At 56.9% G+C, this 18,951-nt stretch overlaps 6 protein-coding genes across 6 annotated transcripts; 4 read left to right on the top strand and 2 right to left on the bottom strand.

Annotated features, from left to right (window-relative positions):
• Nucleotides 1-799: 799 nt before the first annotated feature.
• On the top strand, nucleotides 800-6,094 carry BKCO1_5700062 (p-type atpase; the record flags this gene model as incomplete). The annotated part of the gene is made up of 1 exon (XM_020277504.1): nucleotides 800-6,094. The coding sequence occupies one exon, from the start codon at nucleotides 800-802 to the stop codon at nucleotides 6,092-6,094; it is 5,295 nt and encodes a 1,764-aa protein (XP_020126927.1).
• A 771-nt stretch (nucleotides 6,095-6,865) lies between these two features.
• BKCO1_5700063 (heterokaryon incompatibility) lies at nucleotides 6,866-9,255 on the top strand (the record flags this gene model as incomplete). The annotated part of the gene is made up of 2 exons (XM_020277505.1): nucleotides 6,866-7,466; nucleotides 7,517-9,255. 2 exons carry the CDS (start codon nucleotides 6,866-6,868, stop codon nucleotides 9,253-9,255), a joined length of 2,340 nt encoding a protein of 779 aa, XP_020126926.1.
• A 429-nt stretch (nucleotides 9,256-9,684) lies between these two features.
• Nucleotides 9,685-11,578, top strand: BKCO1_5700064 (right-handed beta helix region protein; the record flags this gene model as incomplete). The annotated part of the gene is made up of 5 exons (XM_020277506.1): nucleotides 9,685-10,081; nucleotides 10,144-10,350; nucleotides 10,404-10,447; nucleotides 10,507-10,848; nucleotides 10,928-11,578. The coding sequence occupies 5 exons, from the start codon at nucleotides 9,685-9,687 to the stop codon at nucleotides 11,576-11,578; spliced, it is 1,641 nt and encodes a 546-aa protein (XP_020126923.1).
• A 448-nt stretch (nucleotides 11,579-12,026) lies between these two features.
• Nucleotides 12,027-13,675, top strand: BKCO1_5700065 (glycosyltransferase family 1 protein; the record flags this gene model as incomplete). The annotated part of the gene is made up of 4 exons (XM_020277507.1): nucleotides 12,027-12,394; nucleotides 12,495-13,191; nucleotides 13,286-13,343; nucleotides 13,491-13,675. The coding sequence occupies 4 exons, from the start codon at nucleotides 12,027-12,029 to the stop codon at nucleotides 13,673-13,675; spliced, it is 1,308 nt and encodes a 435-aa protein (XP_020126922.1).
• A 783-nt stretch (nucleotides 13,676-14,458) lies between these two features.
• Nucleotides 14,459-16,511, bottom strand: BKCO1_5700066 (membrane transporter; the record flags this gene model as incomplete). Its single annotated transcript, XM_020277508.1, has 6 exons — nucleotides 14,459-14,587; nucleotides 14,747-15,127; nucleotides 15,315-15,520; nucleotides 15,580-16,173; nucleotides 16,226-16,328; nucleotides 16,377-16,511. 6 exons carry the CDS (start codon nucleotides 16,509-16,511, stop codon nucleotides 14,459-14,461), a joined length of 1,548 nt encoding a protein of 515 aa, XP_020126925.1.
• A 1,409-nt stretch (nucleotides 16,512-17,920) lies between these two features.
• Nucleotides 17,921-18,669, bottom strand: BKCO1_5700067 (wd repeat protein; the record flags this gene model as incomplete). Its single annotated transcript, XM_020277509.1, has 3 exons — nucleotides 17,921-18,051; nucleotides 18,215-18,497; nucleotides 18,598-18,669. 3 exons carry the CDS (start codon nucleotides 18,667-18,669, stop codon nucleotides 17,921-17,923), a joined length of 486 nt encoding a protein of 161 aa, XP_020126924.1.
• Nucleotides 18,670-18,951: the final 282 nt, after the last annotated feature.

Consider the following 18,951-nt stretch of genomic DNA (forward strand, 5'->3'; position numbering starts at 1 on the left):
GTGGTGGGCGCGCAGTTGATTCGCTCCTTACTGGAGATAATTGCCTTTTGTTGTCCCAAGTTCGGTCCCCTGGGGTGATGTGATGTCGCTGAAATGATCGCCAAGGAGGCTCGTTCTCCACAATGCGCACATTGCAGGCTGCCGCTCTCCACCGAGGCTCGCGATGCGCACAGTGCCGGGCGCGTCCACGCTCGGTCCGCGGCAGCTAAGCTTTCCATGACTTGCGCGTTGGAGATGAACGCGCAGCCTTGAAACGAGCATGCGGCCGGATTCGATACGACTGTCGGCAGTGTTTGCTGAAAAGGCAACAAAGAACCGTTCCTGCAGAAGGGTGGGCCAGTGAGGAGCATTATCGAGCTTACGTTGGGTGTCACGTCTATAATTAGCGGGGCCAACGTTGGACAGACGGAGGGCGGAGGGCAGGGCAGGGCGGGGCCAACCGGTGGTAGAGGAGTGCAAGGGTGTGGTGGCTCGGCCTCCCAAGGCCTGCCGTTTGCTCCGCTGCAGCTTGACGAAGCCGCTTTGGGCCTTCCAGAAGCACCAATTTGCTGCGCCTCAAACGACCTCGTGCTCGTGCCCGACTGAGCCTACTCGCAAACCCCTCCTACGCAGCCTTGCATCCTCTCACCACCTGTCCTGACTGCTGTTCCCGCTCGCTCTGCGATCCTTCAACCCACGGGCCCCGGCCCGCGACGTCATCCGTCATCCGTCATCCGCCGCACATACCCGCCCACACCGACTGCGATTGAGCGCGTCTGCATTCCCTGATGAGCCGCACCGGTAGACACCGCACCAGAGCATGACCGGTGCCGACGACGACCGACCGAGTCCACGGTTGCCCGATATGCGCCGCAGACATTCGACACACGTCGATGAGAGCGCGAACGCCGAAGACGCCGCGAATCATGCCGGCACCGGCATGCACGACCTCGACAGGTCAGGCCGCCGTGTCTTCACAGATCCCGCTGCTGCGCATCAGCAGCCCGCCTCTACCACCTCCGCTGTCGATGGCGCCGATCTTCTCTCCTCGCCCACGAACGCACCGACGACCGAGCGCGCGATCAGAGTTCGTTTCTCCACCGACATCGAGCGGACTGCGGTTCCGGGCTACGTTGGCCCCGCTGGCAATGGCAATGGCAGATCGCCGCCCGCGACACTACCTGGCAGCACGATGGGGCAACTGGAGAGAGCAGGCACGCCCAATCTCTCGGTAGACACTACGCCCGCAGTAGCGGAGACAGCGCACTCAACAGCCGCCTCCACAAGCCCGGAAACCGCTCGCTCGAGGCTCTCACCGTTGTCGCCGACCGGTCGAAACAGAGGATATTCTCTTCGGAGTTCGTTGTTCCGCCGCAATGTGGAGAATCCGGTTGCATCGCCAGGGAGTGTTATAGAGTTGGAGGATGCGGGGGCTTCCTCCAGTCAGGTTCCACCAATGTCAGCCGCATGCGACCAGCCGAAGAAGTCGTCCGGTGACGGCCCGAGTGTCAATGTCGAACAGGCTGAAGTGTCACCTCCTCGTGCCCCTGCTGAGTCACACTCGCAATCGCAAAAGAGAGAATCCGGGAAGTCGACGTTGAGAGGGATTTCCGCGCTGCCCAACTATGAATCCTGGATCAACGAAAGGGAGGGTCGGAAGAGCATCGTGAAGACTGCGAGGGAGAATGCTGACAAGCTACGGAAATTCGTGTTCCGCATCAAGGAGATCCCTCCTAGCAAGGATGGCAGGCATATCGACCTAGATGCGTCGCGCACGAAAACGTTGATTGACGAAAGAATTGGGAAGCCCTACGTTTCCAACACCATCCGCTCGAGTCGCTACAATGTCTGGAACTTTCTGCCTCGCCAACTCATCGCGCAGTTCTCAAAGCTGGCAAACTTCTACTTTTTGTGCGTTTCCATTTTGCAGATGATACCCGGCCTCAGTACCACGGGGCAGTATACCACCATTGTCCCTCTATTGTTCTTTGTATCTCTTTCAATTGGAAAGGAAGGCTACGATGACCTTCGAAGATATCGCCTCGACAAAGCCGAGAACAATCGAACGTGCAAGGTCCTGCATGCATATCAACCTGTGGATAAAGAGGCATCGAGGACTAACCCCGAGAACGACTTGGGGGCGCCCTCCCTTGGCCCGACCCATTGGACAAAGACAAAATGGAAGGAACTCAAAGTTGGCCACGTCGTTAAACTTGAACGCGATGAAGCGGCTCCAGCGGATCTAGTTCTTCTCCATTCGACTGGCGCTAATGGAATTGCCTATGTTGAAACCATGGCTCTGGACGGCGAAACCAATTTGAAAAGCAAGCAGACGGCAGCCTTGCTGGCAGGGGCGTGTGACACAGACGACAAGCTTGCTTCATGCCGGGGACACTTTGTTGTAGAGGACCCCAACACTGATCTGTACAACTTCGAAGGTCGGGTTACGTACAATGGAGAAACAGCGCCTCTGACAAATGTCGAGATCATGTATCGTGGCAGTATTCTGAGGAACACTCCTGAAGCTGTCGGCATGGTTATTTACTCTGGCGAAGATTGCAAGATTCGCATGAACGCTAACAAGAACCCAAGAATCAAGGCCCCGGCTCTCCAGACCATAGTCAACAGAATTGTCATCATCATCGTCATTTTCGTCATCCTCCTGTCCATCTTCAACACCGTCGCTTACCAAGTCTGGTCAAGCAAGAATGAAGACGACGCATGGTACTTGACAGATGCAAGCGTTGCCTTTTTCCCGATTTTGGCATCGTACATCATCATGTTCAACACCATGATTCCGCTCTCCCTCTATGTCAGTTTGGAAATCGTCAAGGTCTGGCAGATGTGGATGTTGAACGACATCGATATGTATCACAAGGAGAGCAACACGCCTTTCGAGCCTCGCACCTCTACGATCAACGAGGAATTGGGCCAAATCAGCTATGTTTTTTCCGACAAGACAGGCACGCTTACGGACAACTCAATGAAGTTCCGTAAGATGTCCGTTGCCGGAACTGCATGGCTCCACAACTACGATCTGGAGCAGAATGAGAGCGCACTCATCAGGCGCCCGACGCATAAGAGGAAGAACAAAGGCAAGAAACCTCTAAGGAAGAGTCTCGCATCTGTTAAGCATGCCATGAAGTCTGACAACCAAGATGGCTTCGAGACTCTTGGGGGCGAGGCCACCGCTAAGGCAACCGAGGCCGCCGAGGCTCAAGTGGAGAGTCAGTGGACTTCTTCCGCTCGCCCTTCTAAGCCTCAGTCGGAGCTTTTGACCTCGGACTTGATCAAGTACATCCAGCGCAAGCCCTACACCGTTTTCGCAAAAAAGGCCCGGATGTTCCTGCTCTCGATTGCTCTATGCCATACGTGTTTACCAGAGAAACGTAAGGACGGGGCCATTGAGTTCCAGGCTTCTTCTCCAGACGAACTAGCTCTTGTGAAAGCTGCGCAAGAGCTTGGCTTCATGCTCATCGATCGCGACGTTGGAACGATCACCTTGAAGAGCTTCCCTTCTGCTGACGGTGAACCCGTTGTTGAGGTCTTTGAAGTCCTTGATGTCATCGAGTTCTCCAGCAAGCGTAAGAGGATGTCCGCAATTGTACGCTTCCCTGATAATCGCGTCTGTCTGTTATGCAAGGGTGCCGACTCGATAATCATGCAACGCCTGAAGAATGCTGCACTAGCTCATGAGAAGGTTGTGGAGATTGAACGCAGAGCGAACAGACGTAAGAGCATGGAAGCCCAAGTTGCGATTGCCCGGAGGAGCGAGCAGATTGAGCGCAGAAGCATGAGCCGTCCCAGCATGAGCCGTCCTAGTATGAGTCGTCCTAGTTTCAGCATGGGCCGCAAGAGCATCGGAGCAGTAAGCCGTCAGAGCATGGGAGATACCAAGATGCAGCCCATCAGAGATGAATTGAACGAATGGCTTAATGACAGGGAACGGGAGATTGACGTGTCTTCCGTGGAAGAACATACCACGTACTATTCTCCTCGCCCGTCCGCGCAATTCAACGGACGCCAGTCGATGGCTGTATCTGAGGCGCGCAGCTCGATGCAGCTCGATGAAGAGGATGAGCTCGTTGAGGAGGCTCTTGTCGTGGATGAACCGACTGTCTTCGAACGGTGTTTCCAACACATCAACGACTTCTCCACGGAAGGTCTCCGTACACTACTGTATGGCTTTCGCTTCCTTGACGAACAGGAATACCAGGCATGGAAAAAGGTTTACCTTGACGCTACTACCAGTCTCGTTGACCGCCAAGACATGATTGAGCGGGCTGGTGAGATGATCGAACAGGATCTGGATCTCGCTGGTGCAACTGCAATCGAGGACAAGCTTCAAAATGGCGTTCCACAAACGATTGACAAGCTCCGTCGGGCAAACATTAAGATGTGGATGCTTACAGGCGACAAGCGCGAGACTGCCATCAACATTGGTCATTCTTGTCGCCTAATCAAAGACTACTCTTCACTCACCATCTTAGATCACGAAGTTGGCGAGGTCGAGCAGAGCATCGCTACCGCGATTGTGGACATCAGCGAAGGAAAAATTGCCCACTCAGTCGTCGTTGTTGATGGTCAAACTCTCGCCATGATCGAAAATGACCGCCCGGTGTACTCATTGTTCTTTGACCTAGCCGTGCTTGCGGATTCGGTCATTTGTTGCCGTGCCAGTCCCAGTCAGAAAGCAGGTCTTGTCAACATGGTGAGGAAGAAGGTCAAGAAGTCGATCACGCTGGCCATCGGCGACGGCGCAAATGACATTGCCATGATCCAGGAGGCACATGTCGGCATCGGAATTACGGGTAAGGAAGGTCTACAGGCTGCAAGAGTGTCGGATTACTCGATGGCGCAGTTCAGGTTCCTGACCAAGCTGCTGCTCGTCCACGGACGGTGGAACTACATACGGACGTGCAAGTACACCGTCGCAACGTTTTGGAAGGAGTTCCTGTTCTACCTCACGCAGGCTCTGTATCAGCGGTGGGTCGGCTACACGGGTACCAGTCTGTACGAGTCGTGGAGCTTGAGCATGTTCAACACGCTCTTCACCTCCCTCCCGGTCATCATCCTCGGCATCTTCGACAAAGACCTCTCCCCAGCGACGCTCATCGCCGTGCCCGAGCTCTACACCAAGGGGCAGCGCAACGGCGGCTTCAACTTCAAGATCTACCTCGGCTGGATGTTCATGGCGTCGTGCGAGATGGTCATCATCTTCTTCTGCATGCTGGGCCTGTACGCGCAGGCCGTCTTCACCAACGACCAGAGCATCTACGCGCTCGGCACCCTCACCTTCACGTCCGTCGTCATCCTCATCTCGTTCAAGCTCCAGGGGCTGGAGATGCACACCAAGACGGCGACGGCGGCGTTTTCGTTTGTGCTCTCGGTGGGCGGCTGGTTCCTGTGGTGCATCATCCTCGCGTCGTCGTACAAGGACACGGAGACGATTTACTACGTCAAGGAGGGCCTGTGGGATCCCATGCGTTTCGGTCGCAATGCGCTGTGGTGGTTGACGCTGATCATGATCTTGGCGTGCGTCGCTGTCTTTGAGATTGGCGTCAAGACCGCCCGCGCGGCGTTTTGGACGACGGATGTCGATCGTTTTCAGGTTTTTGAGAAAGATCCGGCGATCAAGGCGCGCTTTGAGGACGCGGCGGCGGAGGAGTTGGCGCAGGGATGGGAAAGGTTTGGGAAGGAGGGGGAGGGGGTGCCGGAAAGGAAGGGGAAGAAGAGAGTCTCGTTGTCAGGGAAGAAGAAGGGCAAGAAGTGGGATTGGTTCGGGTTGGTGGAGAGGGATGATAGCGATGAGAGCGATGTGGAAGAGGCGGAGTTGGAGGCGGTACTGGCGGACGATGAGCTGGTGCAGCACGAGAGTCGGATCAGGAAGACGCGGACGGTTGAGGAGGAGCAGATCAGGGAGGGCGAGGTGAGGGATTTGTTGAGAAATCGGCCGGATGAGTTGTTGGACGCGCAGCAGCGGCAAGAAGAGATGTTTGAGCAGGAGATGGCGGATGTGGAACAGGGAAGGAGACAACCGAGGACCAGCTTGGAGATTCACGAGATGCTTGCGAGGGGCTTTGGGGGCGTGAAGAGAAGTGAAACGCTAAAGTAGGTTGTGATTGTATGCCGTTCCGCGTTGGCTTCTCATTTCTTATTCGGCGGTTCGGCGGTAGCGGTGGAGGTGTTCTGCTTGCTTAAGTTTTTGATTTTGGTTTCTTGTTGTGCTATGATACCGAACCTAGCGAGGTTTCTCTCCTTTTCTGATGGAAAATAGGATGATGGGGTGGCGTTTGCTTCCTGGCTTAGCTGGGCGGATGTCTCATTATGTTGAAGCATCGTTGAGGATATGTGAGTAGATAGGCGGATTGCCTGCCCGACTTGGGGATACTGCATCCAGCAGAGGAGAGTGGCTAGAAGACATATTATGGTATTGTGCTCATTGTAGTAGGTGTGATTCGAAAAGAGTATATGTTTGTATTACTTTGACCTATGCGTCGTAACGCACAATATGTGCATCTCTATCCAACTTGTTATGCTTGAATTCGCGACTCTTGTGGATTCATTCAGCTCGGTGTAAGCTTTTCCCAAAATGTCACCTTCCAGTTGTGGCTGTGACGCCCCTACTGCCAAGCGCGAGGCTGTGCCACGCGACTACTTAAAGTGGGCAGGGCTTCGGGGGCCGGAACGAAAGCAAGGACCCAAGCCGAACCTCAGACGCTCGCGCTCAGAAGTTCTTGATCTCACCTCTTCCAGTTTCGCAGGGCTGGCATCCCCACCACAAGGCCGTGCATCCGACTTGGGATGGAGATGAGCACCCGTTGTTCAGCAACACAGGGAAACAGACACCAACACGCCTTCCTGTCCTGACGTGCGATACGCAACGATGGCGATGAGAACCAGAGACCTCAGAGACCAAGATACTACGGACGCTTCGTCACAGTATCTTACGAGGAAGCGGAGGTGCCGCGGACTTGGTGAGTCGAGCCAGGAGTCACGCACCCAGCTTGATGTCCCTCGGCCATCCGATCATACCTTCTCAAGCACATCGAACCTATCACTTTCACCCGAACTTACGGCTGCTCTGAGAGTGACGAACGGATTATGCGGCTACTGCCGCGTTCTGGAGCTAAATGACCGCGAGCGTGGTGGGCGAGCCCCTTCCTCGAGGACATCTGCGAAGAAACTACGTTTCAGACAGTCAACCATCGAGCTAGATTACAGCCGGGTCGATCGGCTTCGCGACATGCCATCACTCAGTGCAACAGAGAAGGCTGGCTGCCAATTCTGTCGGCTGCTGATACGGTCTCTCAGAAGCTACTACGGCCAGATGTGGCATGAGCTGGATGGGAGTGAGACAATCGAGATCAGCCGAATGCGTTATTCCTGGGGCAAGCATCTCCAGAGCCTCAAAGTCAATCTCGTCTACAACCGCGCGGTGGTAAGTCGCAGCGAGGAGTTCGCATTCCCAATTGCAGCCCATCCTGGTGAGTGTCGTCCAGATCTGCGACAAGCTTCAGCATAGCTGATGACCCAGGTGCTTCTACCGAATGGCTGGGCATCACAAGGCGACCAAGATACGAAAGCATCTTGTCAGAAGATGGGACCCAACTGCAACGCGGCGTAGCCGAAATGATTACCGGCTGGATCAGTGGGTGCAAAGACCATTCCGCTCTCATGAAGAATGCAGATACTCTGCCAACGCGGCTTCTCGATGTGCGAAACACGGATGCCCAAGGCGGAATCCGGTTGATTGGCAGTTTCGAGCACACTGAAGTGATGGAGGGGGTGCCATGGAAATATGCAGCCTTGAGCCACTGTTGGGGTGACCCGGCCAGGCCGCCCCTCAAAACTACCAGAGAGAACATCGATGCCATGTCCACATCGATCCCTTTCGAAACGTTGCCGAGGAACTATCAAGACGCAGTTACCGTCTGTCGGAGCCTCGGTATTCCCTTTCTCTGGATAGACTCACTCTGCATCATTCAAGATGACAAGCAAGACTGGGAGCTTGAGTCCCCGCGAATGGCGGAAATCTACGAGCAGGCCTACATCACAATCATTCCAACAGTTGCAAAGTCTTGCCACGAAGGCTTCTTGAGTCGCTCACCACTTGACCCAAGATCTGTCGCTCATATTGCATTTCAGTCCGCGCTGAATCCGCCCATCCAGGGCTCGTACATGATCGAAGATGCCAACTTCACCAAAGATTTACATGTACGACTGCAATTCCTCCGAGATACCAAGGAGACAAGGTGGGGGAGCCGTGGATGGACGTTTACAGAACAGCTATTCGCCACCAGTCGCCTGTACTTTGGAGCCACCGGACTGCACTGGAGCTGCGACGAGAAGTACTGCTCCGAGCTGCACCACGGCGACCAGCAACCCGAGGAGTTTTCGCTGCGAAGTTACATCAATATGACGGCACGTCTGTCCTCCTCACAGCACTGGAAATGGTACCGGCAGATCCTGGAATACTCGTCCCGTTGCCTGACCGTGCCGCACGATCGACTCCCGGCCATATCCGCGTTCGCGAAGAAGATTGCAAGCATGACCGGCGACCGTTACCTAGCCGGCCTGTGGCAATCCGATCTCTCCAACGGACTGCTTTGGCAGAGCCGCGGCGGTAGCGATGAGCAGCAGCAACATCATGTTCGTGCCAATATAATCCTCCCCGACACTCCCGAGTATGTGGCTCCGTCGTGGAGCTGGCTCGCCCAAGCCCGACATGCAGACCTTACGCACGATAATCCTGGGTCGCCAACAATCAACGCACGCCAGTTCATTCGGGTGATGGAGGCAGACACCGCTTGTGATGGCCTCAACCCCTTCGGCAGGATTGTCGACGGTCATTTGACACTCCAGAGCAAAGCGTACATCTGCCTCCGTACCGAAGCTTTGCACCCGTGTCGAGAATTCACATGGAGTGGCTGGGAGATAGTGTCGAACGGCTCTCACGTAGCCGAGTGCAGCTTTGACGGGCAGGCGCTGCTTCCGAAGTACGTCGAGAGTTGTGGTGGCGAGGCATTCCCGGCATACGATCTAAGAGCCCAGCGAGTGCTACTTCTCGCTATCCGAGCAAACACCTGTTTGGGTGAATATTCTTTCATAGCAACCCCGAACGATCACTTGGCAGTTTCGGGGTTGATCCTCATCCCTAGCGGGCGACGAGATGGCGAGTACTGTCGTGCCGGGGTATTCCAGTCACGGGCGGACCGAGGTGGAGGCGTCAAGCTTTTCGAACAGTGCGAGACTTGGACCGTCACAATCATTTAGCAAGCCGCGGGCCCAGAACATGCTCTGCCTCTTCGTGGATACGGGGCGGACGGGGGTGTAAGCAAAGCCCTCGCTCCACCTTTCCGCCTTCGACGCGCCACCAACAAAGTCAAGTCGCACAAATAATCCAGGCCGGCGTCTTTCATCCTGTTTCGTTACCTGACTGCCTCATTAGGTTAAACCAAATGCGGCTGACCGGCCCGGCTCGCAATCGAGCCCGAGGCTGACACAGGTGACCAAATCCATCTCGCCATACCGGATCGATCGCAACGGACGGAGCAATCAGAAGACGCAGAAGCAGACTTGATGGAGCATGAATCATCAATTGGCTCTAATGCCTGTAGTCATTATTCGTTGATATAAATATCATGCACGGCCTACGACAAGCATTCGCAGATCTGCACTCCTTCTACATAACGACCAAGCATAATGCCACCACTGCCAGTCATCCTACCACTACTAGCAGCTACAATCCCATGCATTCTTGCAGTCTCTGTATCGACAACCTCGTCTCCCTCTGCAGCCTTTCCCTGTATCTCTACCGGCGCGGACGAGACGGCTATCAATGAGCGCTTCTCCAGCAATGGGGCGGGCCATATAGTGCAGCTATGCCAGGGAGCTGTCGTTACGGTGACAGACACCGTCAAACTAACTGCCAATGACCAAGAGCTATCGACCGAGGGATACCCAACAGGGGGTGGCAGAGCGACGATTAAGCTGGCAGCAGGCGCGAGCGCCAATACCACGGTATTCGCAAAATTTTTGGATGGAATCAAGCTGCGAAATATCATTGTGGATGGGAATAGAGCGGAGACGGGGTACACGGGTGAGTTCTTCTTTCTCAGTCCTTTTGTATCTTACTGCACTTGATTCTTACGTCATGACCAGGCGGCGATGCGAACATTGACATTGGTGGTCATTCGAATGGTCAGGTTGTAGACCACGTCGCGTCTAGAAACCCCAGGGGTTGGAGCTGCCTGGCTGTCGGATTCGGTGGACAGAGCAGCACCGACACCGATCCGCCTTGCCTCAATGCCACACTAACAAACAATGACATCGGCCCTTGCGGTATCGAAGGGACCGAGTATGCGGATGGTAATCCACACCACATTGAAGGATATACAACGCAATACTAACCTACCCTCTAGGCATCTCCTTCCAGTGCACCGACTCCACCATCTCCGACAATTCCGTAAGTGGCCAGCTCTCCTCCAAACCCATCTGTACAATGTCTGATCCAAACTCGCGCAGATCACGGGTAGCACCGACGGCGGCATCGTCATCTTCGGGGCACCAGGTACCAAAGTCTTGCGCAACACCATCACGTCGTCGGCCACCGAACGGGGCTTCGGGGCCATCAACCTGGTCGACCAAGCCCTCTACGGCGGAAGCTACGCCAACGTCGAAGTCCGCGACAACACCATCACGGGCGACAAGCTCTTCAACGTCGGCATCAGCATCGGGGCGCACGTCTGGTCCTTCGGGGCAACGGCCGGCTTCGAGAACTCAGGGCCGGTGACGGTAACGGGGAACGCCTTCGCCGGCAACATCCCCTTCGCCATCGCCATCAACGGGTGGAAGGACGGACTGACGGTAAGCTCTGCCTCTGCCACCCCCTCGCCTTTCTTTTCCCGTCGTATACCAACACTCATCCCCCCTTTTCTTCACATAGGTCACAAACAACTCCGTCTCCGCCCTCTCCTCCCCCTCGTCCTCCTTCGCCAGCGCGACGTCCTGCTCCCCCACCATCCAAAACGCCTTCGCCGCCAACCAAAGACTCGTCTACTACGCCCCCGGCCTGTCCGCCCCCTACGCCCTCCAACCCGACTTCGCGCCCACCACCGCCAACGCCACAAACTTCCTCTGCACGAGCCCCGGCACCACCGCCCCTCCCCCGTCCACAACGACCTTCGCACCCAACGCCCTCGCCGTCCACCCTCCGGCCACGCTCGCGACGCTGGTGTCGAGCACCGGGCGCGGCGTCGTGACGCAGTACCAAGGCGACAACAACTTGGTCGTGTACGACACGACGAGCAGCGGCGACGGCAGCTGGACGCCGCTGTGGGCGTCGGGGGTGGGCACCGTCGCGGACGGAACGTGCGGGGAGGAAGGGGAGTGGTGCAGTTTGAACTTTCAGGGCGATGGGAACTTGGTGGATTACGTGAATGGGAGCGCGGTGTGGAATACGCGGACGGGTTCGGAGGATGCGGGGGACGTGAGGTTTGTGCTTAGTGCGGAGGGGGCGCCGTGGGTCAGTGTGGTGGCGGGAGGTGGGGAGGGAGAGGTGTTGTGGGAGGGGGGCGAGGGGGTGTTTGAGGGATGATGGGGTCCTCGCGCTGGATGTCGACAACTATTGGTGTCTTGGTCACGGATAGCAACAAATCATTTACCTATCTCTCCTTGAATGATGAGAGTAAAGTGAATATAAAGCGAGCAAGCGGGTGTCGGGCCGAAGGGTCTAACCGAAGCGGGCAGGTCTGGGACCGCCACTCTGCTCCACATTGATGAAGCTATACGCCACGATGGAGCCGAAACACGACGGATCCGTTGTCGTGGTGGAACGGTTGATGGTGTTGCAATGAATGCCGCAGCGCTGTTGCCTAGCCAGCAAGCCGCTCCATTCCGCCCCGCCGCGCCGCCGCGGCTCCCGTGGCTGGGCTGGTCCGCTGACCATCAATGACAGCACGCGCCTTCCCCCCCACACAGACGCCGTCATCCAAGCTCTCCAACAAGCTGCCCGCTTACATCTTTCGCAACATCGCCCGCCAACCATGAGAGCGCCCTCCCTGCAGAGCCGAAGCGGCTCATCGATGCCCGCTGCTGCAGAGCCGCTCATGCAGGTAGCAGCAGATCCCGCCGCAGCCCCACCCGGTGCAGATCATCAGCGCCGCGTCCAACCACTCTACGCCGACGCCTCCTCTCAAACATCAACAGCAGCAAGCGACATCCCGCTACTACCTCCGCCGCCGCCTTACACCCCCGCGCCCCCTCAGGGCAGATGCGTCGTGCTCCCCGCCCGCGAGGCGCGCTGGCGCACCAACAAGGGCAGATCAGTCGACGGCACCGGCGCCCCGCTCTCCACGCTCGCCGCGACGGTCCTTGTGAGCGAGGGTCAGCTCGAGGGCGGTGACGTACAGCTGTAAGCAATGCCTCTTCCCCCCCCCCCCCCATCGTCCTCCAGCTTCCTAGCTGCACACGTACGTCGGTCGGTCCTCAAACCACATGTCGCCCACATACAGCATCCATCCCGCCTCTAATTCCTCCCTCCTCTCCCCAACCGACCCTCTCTCCTCCATCGCCCTCAGCACCTACGCCACCATCCACGAAATCGTCAGCGGCGCTGCCCAGGGCCCCCGCGAAGCCTTCCGCCAGGTCCGCATGGCCCGCGACGACGCCGCCGCCCGCGACGGAGGGGCTTACGACTTCCGCTCGCTGCTGTCGTCGGCCGTTTACGACGACGACTTGTTGGATTTGGATCAGCACGGGTCGGACCGGTTTGGCGATTACAACCCTACGGCGCCGCCGAGCGTTGCGTCGACGGCGGCGTCTGTGTCGACGGTGGAGGAGGATGGGGAAGAGGGGAGGAAGAGGGGCGTGTGCTTCACGCCGTCGGGCACGGGGACGGTGGTGAGCGGGACGGTGAATGGGGGAGGGGGCTCGGGCTCGGGGGATACGTCGACGACGGTGGGGATGGGGGGGAGGAGGGGGAGGGGAGAGGGAGAGGGAAGGGATGAGGGCAGTCCGTATGCGGCGGTGGCGGCGAGCACGGGCTTGGGCGTGGCGCGCATCGTGGGCGCCGGCTTGAAGGCGCCGGGCGTGTATACGAGCGGGTTGGCGAGGGGGTTCAACAACGTGCCGAGGCTGTATGGGGACGAGACGGTGAGGGAGGAAGAGAGGATCGATGGGGTGGCGTCGGGGTTGGTCGCGGCGGGGAAGGTTGGTCTTGTCCTTGTTCTTGTTCTTGTTTTTGGGTTTGATTTGGTGCATCTGTCTGGGAATGTTTGTTTGCTGACGTCGTGGGAGTCGATAGGGCCTTGGGTATGGCTTGTTCGACGGCATCACGGGGCTCTTCGTGCAGCCGGTCAAAGGTGCGCAGAAGGAGGGGCCGGTGGGTTTCTTGAAGGGATTCGGGAAAGGGCTGGGTGGCATTGTTTGCAAGCCGGCTGCTGGCAAGTTCTTTTTCTTTCCTTCGAGCTTGTCGGACTGCTGACTGATTTTTTTTGTGCGTCAATCAGGAGCTCTTGGAGTACCGGGATACGCGTTCACGGGTATACAAAAGTCGATCGAGAAAGAACTGTCGCGGAAGGCAAGCCCGGAAGAGTGTTTGGCGGCTGCCGAGGTCCTGCAGGGCGAGGACGAGATGCAGCGCTTGAGTGATAAGGAGCGGATGGAGATTGTGACTGCGTGGCTTGCAAGGTGACTGAAAGGGTAAAGGAAAGCCATAAGGCTTGACTGTGTACCAACTAATTTTAAGAGACGACATAGTTTTAACATGCAGACTGCTCAAGTCGATCGTGGTTCGGCTTTCCTTGATGGGGGGCTGGCTGTTCGGGTCCAGAAACACATGTAGAAAGCCCCATGGGTCCAATCATCCCTGTCTCATCGTACATTTGCCCTCTTAATAGTCCTTGTCGTACAAGCAGACTCAGCAAACATGGCATAATGTGCCAACAAACACTCCTTTCTAGGGATAATGATACTGGTCTCACAACGGGACGGCAAATGAATCCAGCATATCTACATCGGGGTCATAGAGGTGCTGAATCATATCTACGTGAGTAGTAGAATCCTATGTCTCGAGGTGTTTATACTGTCTCAAAGCTGAGTAAGAAGACGCAACCATTCGCCTGGAGCTATAACTCAGATTCATATTTCCGTGTCTTTTGTTCCCTACCTATGTCCACATCACCCCTCAGCCTCGCGTTGTCCTCGACACCATAACCGTTGCCCCATTTATTAAATAATAGATAGCTCCATTCCTTTTGCAGACGAAACAATCGACGGCCGTCGCATTCCGGATTTTATACGTAACGGAATATTAGCTTTTCTCTTCCCACCTATATTAAGTTATACCTCCCACACCCTTGATTATTCAAAGTGAAATATTCCTTCAAACCCCCCCTCGCTAGATCTTAACCCATCCCACACACCCTATCCATGCACTCATGCTGCAAAACCACCCCCAACTCAATCGCCACCGCCCTCACAAACTCGCCTTCCCCTGCGGTTCAAACGGCAGAACCAGCACCATAAGCCCCGCCGCAATGAATAATGCACCACTCGTATACACGGGCACTGCCGTCTGCAAATCCGCAAACATGGCGATTATCGGCTACGACAAGCACACGTCAGCCAACCGTTCCCTTTTTCTTTGTTATCGCTTCCTTTCCCATGATCTTCCCTTTCCCCACAACAACACCGAGAACCTCAACCAACAACAAGCAAAGAAAAAAGAAAAAAGAAGGGGGGGAAACATCCCAAAGCCACTCACCGCCATGATGCCAAACACGCGATTCCCCGTCGCCGTCAGCGCGTTCCCGGTGCCGCGGTCCCTGGTGACGAAGACCTCGGGCGTGTAGGCGTACAGCACGGCGTACATGACGTTGGAGCAGAAGTTGTAGGCGCAGTTCCAGCCGAGCAGCGCGGTGCTGTCGAGGGCGGTGGTGCTGGCGTAGAGGAAGGCGCCCGTGGCGGCGGTGCTGAGCGCGAGCGTGCCGCGCCGGCCCAGCCGCGGCACCTCGACCAGCAGCCCGCCGATGAGCGCGCCCGGCACGCCCAGCACCGCGATGATGAGCGAGTTGCGGTACGTGAGGTACGTGCTGCTGTCGCCGAAGGCGGCGCCGCGCGTGGCTTGGATGTAGGGGAGGAAGGCCTGTTTGGGGGGAGGGGTGTTTGTTAGAGGTTGGGTTGGGTCGTCTGGGGTGCGTGCTTGCGAGCGTACTTGAGCGTGTGGGGAGGGGGGGGGCTGGAAGCGACGGGGTTGTTGCGCGGTGAATGGATGGGATTGGGGGGGAGGGGTGTGTGTGTATTGGAGAGCCGGATTGGGTGGGATCACGAACGTTGTACAGAGGGTAGCCGAGCCCGATGAAGGCCCATACGAGGATGATGATGGAGGTGGAGAAGGCGAGCTTCCTGGTGGCGAAGAGGGCGCGCACGTGCGTGAGGTTGACTTTCTCGAGGCGGCGGCGCAGGGCGGCGGCTGCGGTGGTGGATGACTGGGATGTGCCGGTGGGGTCGTCGCAGGCGCGGAGGTCTTCGATGGTTACTGGAGGGCTTGGTCAGTGATGAGGGGGTAACTGAGTAGCTGGAAGTGTTGTTGCTGACGGGTCGAGATCTTGCCGTTACGGCGGGCGACTTCGTGGACTATGCGGACTGCGTCTTCGTCTTTGCCCTTGCCCATCAGGTATTTGGGGGACTCGTATATGGTGAAGCAGAAGAAGCGGATGAAGAACATGATCATGGCAAGGCCGCCCATGCAGATGATGAAATAGCGCCATCCCATGTTCTTGCTCTTGCTGCATGCTTCGCCTTCCTGGCACGTCATGTTTCCGAGCAGGGGCCAGGCCACCAGGTTAGCGATGACTTGGGCAATGGCCCAGTCGATGGACAGGATTGTCAGGAGATACTGATGGGATCCGGGCAGGAACTCAAGAAAGATTGCCGAATCGACGGGCAGGTTGCCGCCAACGCCAAAACTCCAGAGCGCGGCGAAACAGCCGATGGCGGCGAAGTTGGGAGAGCCAGCGGCTATGAGACCGAAGACGCTGGTGATGCCCAGGGTGAGGTTGAAGGCCCAGCGGCGGCCGAAGACGTCGCAGCCGAAGCCCCAGAACATGGCTCCGGCCAGGAGGCCGATGTTCTGTGCCAGAGAAAGAAGAGGCGGCCGGGCGGGGTTGAACTCATTGGTTATGGGCGTCACTGGAACGGGTGTCAGTAAGCAGCCAGCGGCGCGGGTAGGAGAGGGACTTGCAGATGAGCGATGTCACGATGGGCCAGAGGTTGTCACTGGCCCATCCAAAGCCAACGACGATGAAGAGCTGCCACTGATACCATCCCATGCCAATCTCTTGAATCTATCGGCGCGTCAGCTACAATCACCATCGAGCGCCTGCATGGTTTACTGCAGCGTTCAACACCCGGGCTTTGGCCTCGTAGACCGAGTCGACCTCGCCTTTCGGGATGGGCGCATCAATCCCAATCTCGTCCGACTGTGTGTCGGTTGCCGCCGGACCTTTTGACGTAGTGGGATCGGCCATGTCTGTTTGTCTCCAGGTTCGCCTGTGCCGTGATGCAGGGAGCTGAGCACGTAGATCCCCCGCAACGTGAGGTTGAGCTTAGAAGCGCGCCGGGGCCAGCTCGCTGATATTCGCATCATTAGCGATGGCGCAATGGAACCTAATGTGATAAGACATCCCCTGGACGTGATGACTGGTCCGACGTGTTCCGGTGTAAGACAAGCGCCATGGGGCTAAACCTGAATCTGCAGGAAGAAAACTGCCCCGCATATGCGTGCGGCCATGACGTGTGTTGCCGCTGTCTGCTTACCCAGCACCCCGTCACAGCACAGCCGCCATTCCTGAAGGGGAGGAAGAGCCTCAAACCATGTTACATGGGTAGTAATAGCTAGCATGGCACCGACTAGAGAGGCTCGCTTGTTGACTCGGCCGGCACCGTCCCATAATGGTAGGACACATGCTCAGTGAGAAATAGTGGGAGCGTTCGATGCGCAGGGATGTCCAAAGTTCGACTTGTTTCAGTAGCTGGTTTTGTTGTCCCAAACCCATCAAAGGGGGCTAGGTCGAGAAGGTTACGCCGAAAGTCGACATCTGAGGACAGAGCGTACCTTGCCCCCTCCGTCAGCTGACTTCCTTTTTTCTACTCACCCTTGATCAACTAGCAGTCCATCGGGTTGATACAGTCGCTGTCTTGCGTGAGCTGGCCGAAAAGATCCTGGTCGAACAAGGAGTTGCTCATGGTGACAGGCTGACGTCTGTTGCATTGTGATTGTAGCAGTGAGCGAAAGCAAGCTTTCGAAAGACGAGACTGGAAGGCGAAGAGTTGTAATTGGCCAATGATCGAATGATAAGGCGCTGGATCGCGGAAAACGCGAGGGAGGAGAAGCCTGGCTGAAGTATTCGAAGTGTGGCACTCAGCCTACTGTCAGCAGCCCGCGGAAGGGCACCGGTTCTAATGAGGGTCAATGCAGCTATTTGACACAATTGTCTCAGTGGTCAGCGCCAGCGATTCACTTTCCCACGTTCAAAGTTCGAGCTCCAAGTGTGCAAACGTAGAGTCGGTCTAGGCTTACTCGTCTTTGCAAGATAGCCAGTACTGAAACGGGAGACCAAACTTTACAGCATCTTTAATCTAACTAAGGTGCTTCTCAGTTCTAGTAGCCCGGCTTTTGGAGCTCGCTACTCACTAGGGAGGAAAATAATCCAGTCGGTTCGGTATAGTGCTCGGCATAGCTATCATTAGCCAACCGTTCCGTGGAGCTTGTTTGTACTCCATAATCGCAGGCAACAGGTCTCCTCCGCCCCGGTCACGCTGAGACTTCAGGCAAGTGCAAGACTCCGGCCAGCAATAGGCCCACCCCCATCATACTCATTCCCTGTCTCTGTTCCGAACGCCAAGCCATACAAACACGTCCTCACTACGTCTCTACTCATTTCTTGCCCTTCTTCTTCTTCTTTCCTCCGCCCTGTGCGGGCTTCGAGTCCGTCTTTGCCGGCTCCGGGTTGGGCGTGTTCGTTCCAGTGCCCTGTTCGGCGGCGGGCGCATCCGGCATTGCAGCATCTACACAACCACCGCGTCAGCACCTTATCCATTCACCAAAACTCCACCGCCCACACGCAACCCCGCTGTAAAGCGCAATCCCCAAACGACACCACAGCTCAATTTCCCCCACACGGCCCCCACCTCCGCCAAAAAAGAACGCCCCCACAGGACACACACATACCCTCTTGCACACTCGGCAACGCCGCCATCCTCCTCGCCAACCGCTCCAAGCTCGAGATCAGGCGGCCCACCTCGGCGGCCTTGGTGGTCTGGTACTTCAAGCACACGCCCGAGGCCGGGTCGTACGTCTTGAGGGTGAGGGCGGCCTGGGTCGCCTGGGCGGGCGCGCCCGCGGTCGGCTTCTGCGTCGCGTCGGCGTGCGCCGAGTCGCTGGTGGCGACCTGCCGCTTGCCGTCTTTGCTGGTCTTGCGCTTGATGATCGAGTACTTTGTCACGACACGGGCCTGGAAAGAAAAAAAAAATTGGAAACGTCAATTGCGGCTCTCGGGAAGGTTGTGGGTGTGTCAGGACACAATTGGATGGGGGGGAGGGAGGGAAGCGCACGGTGGTGGGACGGGCTTCGAGCAGCAGCCGGGACTGCTCGAACCACTCGGCGCTCGTGGTGAAGTAGGGCATGGCGCGGGGGTGACGGACGGAGGGGTTGGCGGTCGAGGTCGCGCGGTGGTGATGTAGCTTGGGCGAGCAGCGGCGTCGAGGGTCCGCAATCGTTATCTTGTCGCGGGGAAGCGCGGTGTTTCTTCGGAGATGGGCCGTTGCTGCCTTGGTGCACCGCCCGCCGTTGAGGCTGTGAGGCCTGACCATTCGCTCCGACTTCTCGTCTTCCATTCTTTCGGTTGCCTGTTGAGTCACCGCCCGGGAAACTGTACGATCCTTCTTCTCTGTTATATAAGGCCAGTG

Source organism: Diplodia corticola (genome assembly GCF_001883845.1).
Source record: "Diplodia corticola strain CBS 112549 chromosome Unknown scaffold57, whole genome shotgun sequence".
Taxonomy (NCBI): Eukaryota; Fungi; Ascomycota; class Dothideomycetes; order Botryosphaeriales; family Botryosphaeriaceae; genus Diplodia; species Diplodia corticola.